The sequence below is a fragment of the Geotrypetes seraphini genome, chromosome 3 (genome assembly GCF_902459505.1).
Source record: "Geotrypetes seraphini chromosome 3, aGeoSer1.1, whole genome shotgun sequence".
Classification (NCBI taxonomy): domain Eukaryota; kingdom Metazoa; phylum Chordata; class Amphibia; order Gymnophiona; family Dermophiidae; genus Geotrypetes; species Geotrypetes seraphini.
This window is the reverse complement of record NC_047086.1, coordinates 7830696-7847374: the sequence shown is the minus strand read 5'-3', so window position 1 is coordinate 7847374 and position 16679 is coordinate 7830696. Positions and strand designations below refer to the sequence as shown.

At 48.2% G+C, this 16679-nt stretch overlaps 1 protein-coding gene across 6 annotated transcripts in view; it reads right to left on the bottom strand.

The window, feature by feature from the left end:
• PPIL6 (peptidylprolyl isomerase like 6) overlaps positions 1-16679 on the bottom strand; it is a 102163-nt gene that overhangs the window by 76332 nt on the left and 9152 nt on the right. For 5 of the 6 annotated variants that reach the window (XM_033939213.1, XM_033939215.1, XM_033939214.1 and 2 more), the window contains exon 2: positions 10698-10793. The exons of the other annotated variant lie outside the window; for it this stretch is intronic. In XM_033939213.1, coding sequence (XP_033795104.1) covers positions 10698-10793 — 96 coding nt within the window. The remainder of the gene's footprint in view (positions 1-10697; positions 10794-16679) is intronic. 6 annotated transcript variants of the gene reach the window in all.

Below are 16679 nucleotides of genomic sequence, written 5' to 3'. Positions count from 1 at the left end.
TGAAAATTTTAAATTAATTTGGGGCCCATTGATGTCCTTTGTAGAATCCCTATAGTTATGGTTTGTTATTAGAAAATATGCACATCCAGGGAGGGGGATGGGTGGGAGGTAAACAAGGTTGGAAAAATTGGGTTGGGGAGGGGAGGATATTACTATGAATAAATCTTGAAAAATAAAGAATTTAAAAAAAAAGTTACCTCTGGTAACTTGAAACTCTCCAGATCCATCAAGGGAAGATGATAACAGTGAGCCATGACTGCCAATTCTTAGGGCCATGTTGAGGGAGTACCATTTGGCCTCCAGCATATTTTTAGATCTTCATTATACAGGAAGGTTTTTGCCAGTTTTGTGATTCTTTTCTAAAGTGGATATCCTATTCTAGTTAATCGACACTCCTCATCTGACAAACGAAGCACCAGTAGAAGTTCAGTAATCAAGGAGGGAAGTTCTGGTCTATGGAAAATACAAACTATAGTAGGGTCTTCACTCTGAGGAACCTATGAGTTCTCAGCCCCTAGGTCATCCTTCCAATCGGCTTCCTTGTCTAAAACATTATCAAGGGGTGTCAAAGAATTCTCTGTAATCAAATCATTTAGATCCTGTTTTTCTGATAAGTGTTGCCTTTAGGCCCCCAAGGGCCATGCCTTGTCTTTTGCAACCCACAGGCCCCAGAGAAGAGGGGACTGGCAAGCCTTGCTTCATATGTGAGGCCTCCTGAAGCAATAATGCAAATTGTGGGGAAAAGGCAGAAGAAACCCCATCAGAATCCTGCCTATACAGGACCAAAGGTTCATCTAAAAGGGGTTGCGTAGAGGTTAAGGCAATCAAAACGCAATACTTTTTACCAGCGTGTTCTTCTCTGACTTCTGCCAGGTCAGTCTGCACTCACCCAAGCCGACTACAGAGAGTTGCTAGGAGTTCCCTGCAACCCTGAAGCTAGCAGAGCTGACAAAGCAAACGCAGCAAAACATGCTAAGGAAAAGCAGTGATATGGCTCAATGGACCTTGGCTCAATGGACCTTGCTTTCCACTGCTAAACAAAATGAGAGCTAGACTGCAGGGGAAGGACAACCTTACCTGACTGAAGGCTCTGTCTAAGCACCTTTTCAGTAACAGTACAGTGCACTTGTATCGGTTTGCTTTTTTTTTCTCTGGTGGCTGTTTCCGTCTGTTCTTGAGAAGCACTCAAGGGCCTCATCCCAATAGCTGAAGGAGGGGGGTCAAGGCATAAGACAACTCCCAGAGAAAGTCGGGAGGGGGGGGGGGAACCAAATAATAAAGTGTGCCTCCCCAGGGCAAGGAAAACAAGCATTATTAGGCTCCTCGAGTAAAATCTTTCTATTCTTTTTTTTTTTTTGGGGGGGGAGGGGGTACATATGGGATCAAAGCAGGCCAGACTCAACAGGGGCTGCATAGGCACTCACCTACCATCTGCTGAGAATACGAAATACTGGCAGGCTCTGGGCTGCACAAATATTTATAGTATGACATCACTCAGTAGTTCTGTCTCATCTGTTGCTAAGAGGACATATTGTATGCTCTAATACTGTTTTGTATTATTATTTTTATGTATGTTATTTTTTGTAAACCACTTAGTTATAATTTATAAAATAAATAATAACTACAGTGAGAGATTGGAGAAACTGGGCCTCTTCTCCCTTGAAAAGAGGAGACTGAGAGGGGACATGATCAAAACATTCAAAATACTGAAGGGAATAGACTTAGTAGATAAAGACAGGTTGTTTACCCTCTCCAAGGTAGAGAGAACAAGAGGGCACTCTCTAAAGTTGAAAGGGGATAGATTCCGTACAAACGTAAGGAAGTTCTTCTTCACCCAGAGAGTGGTAGAAACATAGAAAGATGACAGCAGAAAAGGACTACAGCCCATCAAGTCTGCCCACTCTTCTGACCCACCCCATCAAGTCTGAGTGCTAATGACCCAGATCCTTAGCCCGACCTCCATAGGGATCCCACGTGGATGTCCCATTTATTCTTAAAGTCGAGCATGCTGGTGGCCTTGACCACCTGCACCGGAAGTTTGTTCCAGTGATCTACAACCCTTTCTGTGAAGAAATACTTCCCGGTGTCACCATTAAATTTCCCTCCTCTGAGTTTGAGCGAGTGCCCCCTTGTGACCGAGGGTCCCCTGGGGAAGAATATATCGCTTTCCGCCTCGACACGACCTGTGATGTACTTAAATGTCTCAATCATGTCTCCCCTTTCTCTACACTCCTCAAGAGTGTATAGCTGTAATTTGCCCAGTCTTTCTTCGTATGAGAGACTCTTTGAGTCCAGAAACCATTCTAGTGGCCATTCGCTGGACAGATTCAGCTCGAAGCACATCTTTTTGGTAGTGTGGTCTCCAAAATTGCACACAGTATTCCAGGTGAGGTCTCACCATGGTTCTGTAAAGCGGCATTATGACTTCAGGTTTGCGGTAGAAAACTGGAACGCTCTTCCGGAGGCTATTTTAGGGGAAAGCACCTTCCAGGGTTTCAAGACTAAGCTGGACAAGTTCCTGCTAAACTGGAATGTATGCAGGTGAGGCTGGACTCATTTTAGAGCACTGGTCTTTGACCTGGGGGCCGCCACGTGAGCGGACTGCTGGGCACGATGGACCACTGGTATGACCCAGCAGCGACAATTCTTATGTTCTTAACTAAATATACCCACTTGGCAGGAATAATCTGGAGAGATGATCAGGAATGTATTACCTTATATTGTTTTTTTAAAATTAACTTTACGATTATTTTATCAGCAGAACTGGAACTGGCTTCTGTTGGGTTAAGACACCAGTTTAGCTTTTTTCCCCCCTATTTTGTATCTCCTTATAACCACTGTGGCTTGTCTTCAGTCAGGGGCCACAAACTGCAGCTCCAACTAAAACCTAACAAGAACCCTAAACCTAGCCACAAATAATCCAACTCAAGTCTTTTGCATGAAGTATTTGCAACTGAGCCACTGATTTGGCCCAATGCCTTTCTTTATCTTAACAGAAGTACTTCTCCCTGAAAAGCAGCTTTAAGCAGCCTGTAAAACATAGGGGGAAGGCTGTTATATTTTATTTAAAAAGGTGAAGCAGTTGGATTATCTGCTGGAATAAAATAAGAGGAGTAAAACTAACTTTCAAAACTAAACAAGCAAGCGAGTCTTGCAAGCATTTTGCACATCTAAACTCTAGTTTTGCAGGTTCCCCATTACATAGAGCGTGCACTACTCTGTTTCCCCGAAAATAAGACCTATTCTGAAAATAGGCCCTAGCATAATTTTTAAAGAGGCTCCTAATATAAGCCCTAACCAAAAAATAAGCCCTAGTCAAGATCAACCCCCAAAGTCACCCCCTAAATGTCCCAGACACTCCCCGATTCCATCCCTGACACTAGTACTGTCCGATTTGCTGAAAAAACAGACTCGTCAATTCAACCGCACAGTGGTATAAATTGATTAATGGATTTGTAAATAAAAAACCAAAAAATGGACTTAGGGACATTTGGAGAATTGAGATAAAGCATCAAATGGTCACGAATTTGGTGTTGGAGGATGAGATCTACGGTGTCCACATCTATGAGACAAACTTGTTTTTTTCTTTTGCATAGAGCATTTTGGACCCCAGTTAGATTACAGAAGTTGGATAGCTCTAAGTCTAATAGATGCTGGCATTGTAATCTGGAAGCAGGAACTTTACATCATTTAATATTCTATTGTCCCTGTATCATGGCATTTTGGAAATCAATTTGGTCTCAAATTAATTGTTTATTAGAAAACCATGTAGCATTATCATATGATACAATAAAGTTCGGTATGTCAATGAGAACAAAAAGTCAAATTTCATCAAGTAATAATAAACTTTTATTGATCATGACAGGAGTCGCCATACAACATATTACCAGTAATTGGAAAAATTACAGTAGACTTAACTATACTTTCTGGTGGAATTCGTTATGCCACATTTACAAAATGGAAAGAGCAATTGCCATACAAAGAGGGAATTATAACAATTTTTAAAAGATTTGGGGGCCACTGACAAGTTATTGCAATGATTAGACACTATTTTCCACTGAAAGTACATTTATACATAAGGGGGAGGGGGATGGTATAAAGTTTTATTAAAGAATCAATCAATAGATAAGAAAATAATATAAGTAATTAAAAAGTAAAACATTTGAGGGAAGGATGGATGGGGGAATAAATTTATGTATTTATGATGATGATATTATAAAGAATGTTAAGTGAAGTATGCAAGTTTTAACTGATATATTATTGTATACTTAATGTAAGATGTAAAAATGAATAAAGAATTGGGAAAAAAAAAATTCAGCAATCCCCACTCCGGTGAGACCTGCCTTATCTCCGCTCTGAGTCCTCCAAAAACAGCTGACGTCGCTGTTTTGGGAGGCTTCGGAGCAGAGGCATGCCAGTCTCGCGGTGGGAGGGTCAGTGGGGTTCTGCTGCACAAGGGGATGGGAGGGAGGGAGGGAGGGATAGAAAGATGCTGCACAAGGGGATGGGTGACGGGGAAGGAAAGTTGCTGCACATGTGGGGGTGGGGAGAAAGGAAAAAGGAAGAATTGGGGTGGAGGAAAGGAAAGGAGAGATGATTATTGTACGTGAAAAACAATAAGACACCCCCTGAAAATAAGCCCTAATGTGTTTTTTTGGTCCCAAAATTAATACGGTAGTTACCAGAAATTAAACCTATTAAGTAATGCAAAACAATTGGCAAGCAATCAATCCAGCTATCAAGAGTAGAACTATAGTTTTAATTTACTGATCATGACCCCAGAATACAAAACCTTCAGAAAAAGCACAGTTACTTACCGTAACAGGTGTTATCCAGGGACAGCAGGCAGATATTCTCACATGTGGGTGACGTCATCCACGGAGCCCCAGCGCGGACAGCTTTTCAAGCAAACTTAATTGAAGTTTCAAGTTTGCACACTGCACCACGCATGTGTGTGCCTTCCTGATCCACTAGAGGGCGCATACCCTCCTCATGGTCCTCAGTTCAGATAGCTAGCAAAGAAGCCAACCTCGGGGAGGCGAGCGGGTTGTGAGAATATCTGCCTGCTGTCCCTGGATAACACCTGTTACGGTAAGTAACTGTGCTTTATCCCAGGACAAGCAGGCAGCATATTCTCACATGTGGGTGACCTCCAAGCTAACCAAAAAGGGACGGAGGGAAGTTGGCAATACAAGAAAACAGATTACGCAAAACCGACTGGCCAAACCGGTCGTCGCTCCTGGACAGAGTATCCAGGCAGTAGTGGGAGGTGAAAGTATGAACCGAAGACCAAGTGGCAGCCTTGCAAATCTCCTCGATAGGCGTCGACCTGAGGAAAGCTACAGAAGCCGCCATCGCTCGGACTTTATGTCCCGTGACTCGACATTGCAGCGCGAGACCAGCCTGAGCGTAGCAAAAGGAAAAACAAGCAGCCAACCAGTTGGACAAGGTGCGCTTGGAAACTGGGCGTCCCAACCAATTAGGGTCGAAGGACAAAAAGAATTGAGGAACCGTCCAAGGAGACTGAGTGCGTTGAAGACAAAAAGCCAACGCCCTCTGACAGTCAATTGTGCGAAGCGCCACCTCGCTAGGAGGCGAGTGGGGCTTCGGAAAAAAAGACCGGAAGAACAATGGAAAGATCGAAAGGAAAGTCCGAAACCACCCTGGACAAGAACCGGGGTTGAGTACGCAGGACCACCGTGTCATGATGAAATACAGGAAAAGACGGGTCCGCAACCAGAGCTTGCAGCTCACTGACTCTGCGAGCAGACGTGAGAGCAACCAGGAAACCCACCTGCCAGGTGAAGTAATTCAAAAGAGCTTCATCAATGGAATCAAATGGAGGTATCACCAATTGAGCCAGGAACACACAAAGATCCCAAACCACCGGAGGGATGTACAATGAAGAAATCCCTCATAAAACGGGAAACCATCTGGTGGACGGAGAGCAGCGTCCCATTTAGCGGCCGAAGAAAGGCAGCAAAAGCACAGAGGTGGACTCGAATAGATGTAGATTTGAGACCAGACCGAGACAAGTGCAACAGAAAATCCAGCACTGAAGGCAAGGAGGCAGAGAGCGAATCCATGCGGTGCTCAGCACACCACTCAGCAAATCAGGACCATATCTGGGAAAAGCATTGCCGAGTGGAGATCTTTCGAGAGGCCTCGAGAACACCCCCACCGACTGAGAGAAACAGAAGGAGGGAGGCACGTTGCGAGGAACCAAGCTGATAAGTGTAGAGACTGCAGATTGGAATGCAACAGAAACCGCAACACTGAGACAGCGGAGACGGGAACATAGGTAGAAGCTGAGTCTCCCTGACACGCTGGAGGAGCAGGGAGAACCATGGCCGCCAGGGCCACAGAGGAGCCATCAAGATCCTAGTGGCGCAGACCGACAGGAGGTGTATCAAAGACCCGAGAATCAGAGTAAAGGGAGGGAACGCATAGAGGAACCTGCCCATTCCATCGAGAAGGCAAGCATCCTCCTCGATGCGAACCCAGGAGAACATCCTCGAGCAATATCGAGGCAACCAGTGAGTGAGGGGCGAAGCGAACAGAACTACCTGTTGGGTTCCCCACCGAACAACCACATGCCGCAGAGTCCGAGAATGGAGCAACCATTCATGCGGTCGAAAAGGGCGACTCAACGTGTCCAACAGACAATGCTGCACGCCCTGGAAAAACACCGCCCGAAGAAAGAAGCAGTGGTGTAACGTCCCCTGCCAATGACGAAGGGCTTCCCTGCAAAGTAACAGGGAACCTGTACACCCTGGCTTGGTCACAGAAATAACGCCACCGAGATGTCGGGACGCACCAGGACCCCGCAATCTTGCAACCCATAACGAAAATCCACCACGGCATTGTAAATGGCCCGGAGCTCCATCAGATTGATGCGGCTGCGACAGTCTGCACCCGACCAAGGACCCTGAGTCCGAAGGCCGTCGAGGTGCACCCCTAAGCCCATGCCGAGGAGTCCATCGGCAGAACCTTCTGATGCGGGGATACGAAGTGGTGGCCCACCAACGAAACGAGCGTGTCCAGGAGGGAGGCACCACAATGTGCTGGGAAGCGGGATCCCGATCCTGCCATCACTGAGATGCTCGGGTCCAGCGGGGAACACGAAGATGAAACCAGACGAACAGCGGGACATCACCGTGGAGACCCCTGATCCAAAAAGGATCAGCAACAGCTCAGCCGAGGCCGAAGACCGCTGAGACACCAGCTGACTCAAGCGCCGACAGGCAGCCTGCCGAGGCAGAGGCAGAAAAGACCGGAGGCGGACCGAGGACAGAGGGGCCACCTTCCGGCATAAACAAACAAGGGCCTCCCCCTGAGGCCGAGATAAGAAGGAGCGCAGACAAACTGGGTCCAGGTCCGCCCCGACGGACTCCCGAGACCGGGGTGGGCAGAGTCTGACCCACTCCCGTACTAGAAACTAGTGCAGGTCACGAAGGGCCAGGACTAGACGCAGAAGGGAGGATGGGAATACCCAACCGACAGAAGAGAGGCAATACTCCCGGTGCGTAGACACAGAGACACCCCTCCCGAAGGGAGGGGAGGAATCCCCAGAAGGGGAGCAACCCAGAGGCTATGCGAGAATAGTCAAAAGGACGGCCAGGAGTCGCCGAAGCCGGCGGCTGAACCCTAACCCGGCGCTGCTGCAGCTATTGCGGCTGCTGCGAAGGAGGCCGAGATAACACAAGAAAGGTATCCAGAGGGCCCCTCCGGAGAAGGAGACCAACCCACCAAGGCAGACGGGATTTAGCTGGAGGCGTCCCGAGGGGCGAAGGACCGGTCGCGGTCTGAGAGGCGGTTAGTGGCCACCGCAAGAGAGGCCTGAAGAAGCGCAGAACTCACGCAAGTAAAAGCGGCGAGACGACCCTGGAGGTTCGGATCCTCAGCCACACTCTGCGCCAAGCGAGATGACGCATGGCGGGAGCAATAGAGCCGGAGCAGGGAGAGAGTCTCCTCCAGGAAACCAAACTCCGCACTACAAGATTCCGTCACGGCTGCCCGGAATGAACCGAAGAGAAAGCGGGGAAGCCTCTCAAACCGGAGCTGGAGACGCCGAGGCGCAAACCCGCAGTCGACGCCGAGGCCCAATACCTCAGCCGCTGCCGAGGTAAAACGGCCCAAGTGACGTCAAGGCACAAAGCTTCCGTCGACGGCACGAAGCCTCGGCAACGACGAGGCACCGAGCTCCAGCCGACGATGAGGCCCTCAGCCTCAGTCGACGTCGAGGCACAAGCCTCAGGCGACGTCAAAGCACCAGCGTCAAATGACGCGGAGCACACGGCCGCAGCCGACGTTGAAGGTACAAAGACACACAGCCTCAGTCGACATCGAGACCCCAAGCCCCAGTCGACAGTGAGTCAGAAAATCAAAGCACAAAGCCTTAGACGACGTCGAGGCACCCAGCCGCATACTACGTCGAGGCACAAGGCCTCAGGCGGTGGTGAGGCACCAAGCCGCAGTCGACGTCGAGGCACAAAGCCTCAGTCGAGGCACCAGGCCCCAGTCGACGTCGAGGCACCAAGCCCCCAGTCGACGTCGAGGCACGAAACCTTCGTCGACGTCGAGGTACGAAGCCTCCGTTGAGGCACGAAACCTCCGTCGACGTCGAGGCACGAAACCTCCGTCGACGTCGAGGCACGAAACCTCCGTCGACGTCGAGGCACGAAACCTCCGTCGACGTCGAGGCACGAAACCTCCGTCGACGTCGAGGCACGAAACCTCCGTCGACGTACGAAGCCTCCGTCGAGGTCGAGGCACGAAGCCTCCGTCGAGGCACGAAGCCTCCGTCGAGGCACGAAACCTTCGTCGACGTCGAGGTACGAAGCCTCCGTTGAGGCACGAAGCCTCCGTTGACGTCGAGGCACGAAACCTCCGTCGACGTCGAGGCACGAAGCCTCCGTCGACGTCGAGGCACGAAGCCTCCGTCGACAGTCGAGGCACGAAGCCTCCGTCGACGTCGAGGCACGAAGCCTCCGTCGGGGCACGAAGCCTCCGTCGGGGCACCAAGCCTCCGTCGGGGCACCAAGCCTCCGTCGGGGCACCAAGCCTCCGTCGGGGCACGAAGCCTCCGTCGGGGCACCAAGCCTCCGTCGAGGCACCAAGCCTCCGTCGAGGCACCAAGCCTCCGTCGAGGCACGCAGCCTCCGTCGAGGCACGCAGCCTCCGTCGAGGCACGCAGCCTCCGTCGACGCACGAAGCCTCAGTTGACGTCGAGGCACGAAACCCCCGTCGACGTCGAGGCACACAGCCTCCGTCGAGGCACGAAGCCTCCGTCGAGGCACCAAACCTCCGTCGAGGCACCAAGCCTCCGTCGAGGCACCAAGCCTCAGTCGACGTCGAGGCACACAACCTCCGTCGAGGCACCAAGCCTCCGTCGAGGCACCAAGCCTCAGTCGACGGCGAGGCACGAAGCCTCCGTCGAGGCACGAAGCCTCCGTCGAGGCACGAAGCCTCCGTCGAGGCACGAAACCCCCGTCGACGTCGAGGCACACAGCCCCCGTCGAGGCACGAAGCCTCCGTCGAGGCACCAAACCTCCGTCGAGGCACCAAGCCTCCGTCGAGGCACCAAGCCTCAGTCGACGTCGAGGCACGAAGCCTCCGTCGAGGCACGAAGCCTCCGTCGAGGCACGAAGCCTCAGTCGACGTCGAGGGACGAAGCTCCAGTCGACGTCGAGGCACGAAGCTCCAGTCGACGTCGAGGCACATCGAGTTTCAGAAGTCGGCACCGTACCAATGAAACTGGTAATAAAGGTGCAGCAGTGCACTCCATAAGGGCAACCTCGATATGAGTATTCCCATGAAAGGAGGCACGCTTTGAAGGTCTCGTAGAGGCGGGCACGATCGCACTCGATGCCTGGAATGCCTGAGACTCAGCCGGTGGCGTTACCGAGGTAACGCACCTAGAAGAAAGAAAGAAAGAAAAACTTACCGGGGATCGAAGCTGCACAGTCCGATTCCAACGAAGGAAAGAGGGTCCCGGCCATTCTGCTCACACGAGGTGAGCCCAGAGAGAGGCCAGGGAAGAAGAAAATACAGCTGCAGGCAAATGAGGCCTAGCCGCATGGCTGAGGCCCAAGAAGGGCCTGCCGGAGGAAAAACACAATAAAAAGTCCTCTTTTTTTTTTTTTTTTTTTTTTGAAACAAAGAAATACACGATCAATTAACAAACGCACAGCGACTCCCTAACAAAATAAAGAAGCCGCGGTGCCAGAAAGGCACTTAGAAGAACGCAGAGAAGAGAGACAAGGTCTTTCTGGCTCAGCGGAAAACTAAGAACTGAGGACCATGAGGAGGGTATGCGCCCTCTAGTGGATCAGGAAGGCACACACATGCGTGGTGCAGTGTGCAAACTTGAAACTTCAATTAAGTTTGCTTGAAAAGCTGTCCGCGCTGGGGCTCCGTGGATGACGTCACCCACATGTGAGAATATGCTGCCTGCTTGTCCTGGGATAAGAAATAAAAACCCTGCTATTCAAGAAATCCTTAAAGACAAACTAACACAGCAAGAATCATCTCAATCCCCAATAGCAACCTGCTCCACTCTGTAAAACCACGGGAAATGTCCAAATAATTCCTTATGTAATCCGCCTTGAACCGCAAGGTAATGGCGGAATAGAAATCACTAATGAAATTTGGAATGCCATGCTGGAAACACTATTTCAGAAGCTAGAAGACAGTACCTTTTTTTTCTCTTCTAAAAACAGGTTCCAGTCAAATTCATGTAAAGGTTGTATTAAAGGATCTGTGAATTTTCTGCCAAAAGACTCCTTCAGAGCCTAAAAGAAAGAATGTAAATAAACATTTCCCATTAGTACATATTAATATAAGAATCTGTCATTGTATTAATGATTAAAAAACATCCTCCATGGCTAATATTATGAGGTCAATTTTAAGTAGTGAACAAAGAAGCAGGTATGTTGTGTCAGGTGATTCAATCTTGCTTGTTAAAGCAGAATGTAAAAAAGAAGTGCCTGGTTTTGGGGTTTTTAAAAAAATCTTTATTCATATTTACATCTTACAAGTGTATCAATAAAAGACAATTGAACTTGAATACATCACTTGAGTCTCTATCCAATTCCACATTAAATTTAACCCTCCCTCCCAACCTATACAATCACATATATCATATATAATTTTCTTTCCTATTGATCTAAACATTTAATAAAATTCAAAAAATCCCTCCCTCCCACCCCCTCATTTTCAATGAAAAAAATGGTATCTATTCATTACAATAATTTGTCAATGGCCCCAGATCTCTTTAAATTTCTTATAATTTCCTTTTTATATGACTGTTGTTCTTTCCATTTTATCAATGTGACATAACGAATTCCACCAAAAACTGTAATTGAGTCTGCTCCAATTCTTCCCATTACTTGTGATATGTTGTATGTGCCTATTTTATAAAAGCAACATATATATTTATATGCTGTTATAAAACAGGATCCTAGAATCACCTCTCATGGTACATATACAGTATGCTGCTGCACACTTGCTGTGAGGAAGGCATAGCTTTCACCGAGTTGCGGTGAGTTTCAGCGGGAACGAGCCCACGCCGCCAGAGAGAGAGTGAGACCATTGGACCTGCCCGCAGGTCAAACGAGTCCTGCTCTGCCTCCTCCCCATTGCCAGTCGGGAGAGGAGACTTTTCGTCCACCAAGTTTCACAGAGTTTCGGTGAGTTTCAGCGGGAACCAGCCCATGTCCTCGAACCTAAGCACCGAGACAAAGGGATCAGGTCTCGAAGGTGCAGCAGTGCACTCCAAGGAGGGCGACCTCAAGGATGAGTATTCCCGATGCTTGGAGGCACACTTAGCTGGAGGTCTAGAAGAGGCAGGCAGGACCGCAGATATGGCCTAGGATGCCTGGGACTCCGGAGGCTTCTTAGGAGTAGTACCTGAAGGAGAGACAGGAGACTTACCCGTCGAGGAAGACTTCAGAGGAACTGCCAACGAGGCCTTCGAGACCGAAGGTGTCAAGGTCGAGGCCTTGGTGGAGGCAGAAGCCGGCGTCGAAGTCTTAGAGGCCGAGGCCGTCCCCGAAGCCGAGGTCGAGACCTTGTCAGGCAGTTGGTCCATAGTGCCAAAAAGTTGGAGAAGCCTGGCATGGCGCCTACGAAGGGCTCGAGGTTGAAGGGTAGCACAGCGTGAACAAGCGTTGGGGCAATGTTCAGGACCCAGGCAAGCAATACACCGACTATGAGGGTTGGTGATTGAAAGGGTCTTGTTTCACTGGCTACAATTTTTGAACCCGGTAAGAGGCCGGGACATAGAAAAAATAAAGGCTGACGTACTGAACGAGGTGAGCGGCCAGGCCTAGGCCGAAAGGCCGCTGGCTGGAAGAAAAAACAGATAAAGAGAGAATAAAAGAAAGTCCATAAGGGAACGCGAGCACAGCGACTATCAAAATAAAAAAGCCACGGTGAGAGAAGGCAACAAAGGCTGCAGAATTGAAGAGGACTTCTTGGCTCTGCGGAAAACGATGAACTGAGGTACCTCACAGGAGACGCGCGCCCTTAAACGGGCTGGAAAGCACTCGCGCATGCGCAGTGCAGCACTCGTAAGCTGTTACAAAGATCTTCAAGCAAGTTTGCTTGCGAGGCTGTCCGCTGCGAGGCTCCGTCGGTGACGTCACCCACTGTTGAGAATATGCTGCCTGCTTGCCCTGGGATAAAAATAAATATTTCAGGCAAAACCTTGTAGCAGGCCAAATTACTATTGGAATCACAACAGGAGGCACAAACTCCAGGGAATCAATGATGACTGTGATTCTGTTGGATGAAAAACATCTGGGAAATGGAGAAAAATCCTTGCAGAAGGACAAAGCAGTTGCTGAAGGCAGGATTTACTTGAACACTCCAAATAACTCTTAAGTAACAACACAATAACTAACGGAAGATGCAAAAGGATGAGCTTCTGGACCTGCTTACATTGGAAAGATGGTCCTCGACCTGGCAGCTGGGCTTTAACGCAGGGAAAATGTAAGGTTATGCACCTCGGTAGCGGTAATCCATGCAGAAATTACACCTTGAATGGAGAAACTTTGACTTGTACTTCGGCGGAACGAGACCTAGGAGTAATCATCAGTGCAGACATGAAAACTGCCAATCAAGTGGAGAAGGCTTCATCTAAAGCAAGGCAGATGATGGGATGTATCAGTAGAAGCTTTGTCAGCAAGAAGCCTGAAGTCATAATGCCATTGTACAGAACCATGGTGAGACCTCATCTGGAATACTATGTACAATTCTGGAGGCCACATTACCGTAAAGATATGCTTAGAATCGAATCGGTTCAACGGATGGCCACCAGGAGGATCTCGGGGCTAAAGGGTCTCTCGTACGAGGAGAGACTAAACAAACTACAGCTCTACACTCTAGAAGAACGTAGGGAGAGGGGAGACATGATTGAGACATTTAAATACATCACGGGACGTATCGAGGTGGAAGATGATATCTTCTTTCTCAGGGGACCCTCTGCCACTAGAGGGCATCTGCTCAAACTCAGAGGCGGGAAATTTCATAGCGACATCAGGAAGTATTTCTTCACAGAAAGAGTGGTTGACCGTTGGAATGAGCTTCCAGCGCAGGTGATCGAGGCCAGCAGCGTGCTGGACTTTAAGAATAAATGGGATACCTATGTGGGATCCCTACGAGGGTCGAACTGGAATATCGGTCGCTAGGTATAGACTTAAGAGGATGGGTCAGTAGGGTGGGCAGACTTGATGGGCTATAGCCCTTTTCTGCCGTCATCTTCTATGTTTCTATGTAATCTGCTGGGATTAAAGGAAAGAAAATGATCAAGTAAGACATAATTTCCTCCTCCTTATCATTTACAGTCTCTTCCTCTGTAAACCGCTCTGAACTGTTGTGGTACTGCGGTATACAAAAATAAATATTATTATTTAACAGATTAGTCCAGAACTTGTGGGATGTAGCAAAGCAGTACCCAATTAGAATGGGTTCAAATGACTAACTGCAGAAGCTGAACTCCAGAGTAGAGGGAAGCTGTAGGCATTGCAGAAACAAATTAAGGTGAAAGAACATAAGAACATAAGAACATAAGAACTGCCATCTCCGGATCAGACCCATGGTCCATCAAGTCCGGCGATCCGCACACGCGGAGGCCCAGGCAGGTATACACCTGATGTAGTTTTAGTCACCCATATCCCTCTATGCCTCTCATAAGGAGATGTGCATCTAATTTGCCTTTGAATCCCAGCACAGTGGATTCCTTGATAACCTCCTTTGGGAGAGCATTCCAGGCGTCTACCACTCGCTGCGTAAAACAGAACTTCCTGACATTTGTCCTGGACTTGTCCCCCCTTAGCTTCAAACCATGTCCTCTTGTCCGTGTCGTGTTGGACAATGTAAATAATTTATTTTCCTGCTCTATTTTATCGATGCCTTTCAGCATTTTGAACGTCTCGATCATGTCCCCTCGCAGCCTTCTCTTCTCAAGGGAGAACAGTCCTAGTTTCTTGAGTCGTTCCTCATATTCCAAGTTCTCCATACCTCTTATTAACTTCGTTGCTCGTCTCTGTACCCTCTCTAACAGTTTTATATCCTTCTTTAGGTTGGGAGACCAATGTTGGACACAGTATTCCAAGTGTGGTCTGACCATTGCTCTATAAAGCGGTATTATGACTTTCTCCGATCTACTCGTGATTCCTTTCTTTATCATGCCTAACATTCTGTTTGCTTTCTTTGCCGCTGCCGCGCATTGTGCCGACGGCTTCAGGGTCCTATCTATCAGTACACCCAGGTCCTTTTCTTGTTCGCTCTTACCCAGAGTTGCGCCTGACATTCTATACTCGTATTCCTTATTCTTACTACCTAAATGCATTACTTTGCATTTCTCCACGTTGAACTTCATCTGCCATTGATCTGCCCATTTCTCTAACTGATACAAGTCGCTCTGGAGTTCCTCGCTATCCTCCTGCGATCTGATTGCCCGGCATAGCTTTGTGTCGTCTGCAAACTTAATGATCTCACTGGATATTCCGTCTTCCAGGTCATTGATATAAATATTAAATAGGATCGGCCCAAGCACGGAGCCCTGGGGCACACCACTAGTCACTTTCTCCCAGTCTGAGAACTTTCCATTTATGCCCACTCTCTGCTTTCTGTTTTCCAACCATTTGCCTATCCACCTTTGTATATCTCCCTCTATTCCATGGCTTTGTAGTTTCCTGAGAAGCCTTTCATGTGGAACTTTGTCGAATGCTTTCTGGAAGTCCAAATATATTATGTCCACCGGCATTCCACTATCAATTTGCTTGTTCACGGTCTCGAAAAATTGAAGTAAATTCGTCAAACATGATTTCCCTTTCCTGAACCCATGTTGACTGGGTTTCATCAAGTCGTGTGTATCTAGGTGCCGGACTATGCTATCCTTGATCAGTGCTTCAACCATCTTTCCAGGGACAGACGTAAGACTCACAGGTCTGTAGTTGCCCGGTTCCCCTCTCGATCCATTTTTGAAAATTGGCGTGACATTCGCTATCTTCCAGTCTTCTGGTATCTGTCCAGTTCTGATTGTCAGATTGGCAAGTTTCTGCAATAGCTCTCCGATTTCAACCTTCAATTCCTTTAAAACTCTCGGATGAATTCCATCCGGTCCAGGGGATTTGTCACTTTTAAGTTTGTCGATCTGGTAGTATATCTGGTCCAACTCCACTTCAACTGTGGTGAGGCTGTCTTCTATTACTCCACTAAACACTTTCACTGCTTCTGGTATTTTAGCGGTATCCTCCTCCGTAAAGACGGACGCAAAGAAGGAATTTAGTTTGTCAGCAATTTGTTTATCTTCCTTGATGTACCCTTTCCTTCCCTGGTCGTCCAGGGGTCCCACCGCCTCTTTTGCGGGTTTTTTCCCTTTCACGTATCTAAAGAAGGGTTTGAAGTTTTTGGCTTCTTGCGCTATTTTTTCCTCATAGTCCTTTTTGGCATCCCTCACCGCCTTGTGACATTTCTTTTGATCATCTTTATGTATTTTCCATGCTTTGGTTGTTTTCATGTGTTTCCATTTTTTGAAAGAGTCCTTCTTTTCTTTTATGGCTACCCTCACCTGTCTGGTAAGCCATGCCGGTTCTCCCTTACCTTTTGTTCTCCCCTCTTTGGAGATCCTTGGAATGTGGAGATTTTGTGCTTCTGAGATAGTATTTTTCAGTAGGGACCATGCCTGGTCTACCGTTTCAAGTTTGTCCACCTTTTTCTTGAGTCGTTGTTTCACCATGGCTCTCATGCGATCGTATTTGCCCTTTTTAAAATTAAAGGTTTTGGTTAAGGTTTTGGCACGTTTTCTATTCCCGATGTCAAGCTTAAAGTTGATCACATTGTGATCGCTCGTCCCCAGCGGTACCGTAACTTCTACTTCTTTTGTCGGTCCCGTGAGGCCATTTAGTACCAAGTCCAGGGTGGCGTTGTCTCTTGTCGGCTCCTTTACCAATTGTTCCAGGAACCAATCCCCTAGCACCTCCAAGAACTTGGCCTCCTTGCCGCAGTTGGAGGTTCCTAGTTTCCAGTCTATCCTCGGGAAATTGAAGTCTCCCAATATTATTACATTGCCCGTTTTGCTTTCTTGTTTGATTTCCTCTATCATTTCTGAGTCAGTTTCCTCCGCCTGTCCTGGGGGACGATAATAAAGGCCAATTTTCGTGTCTGCGCTG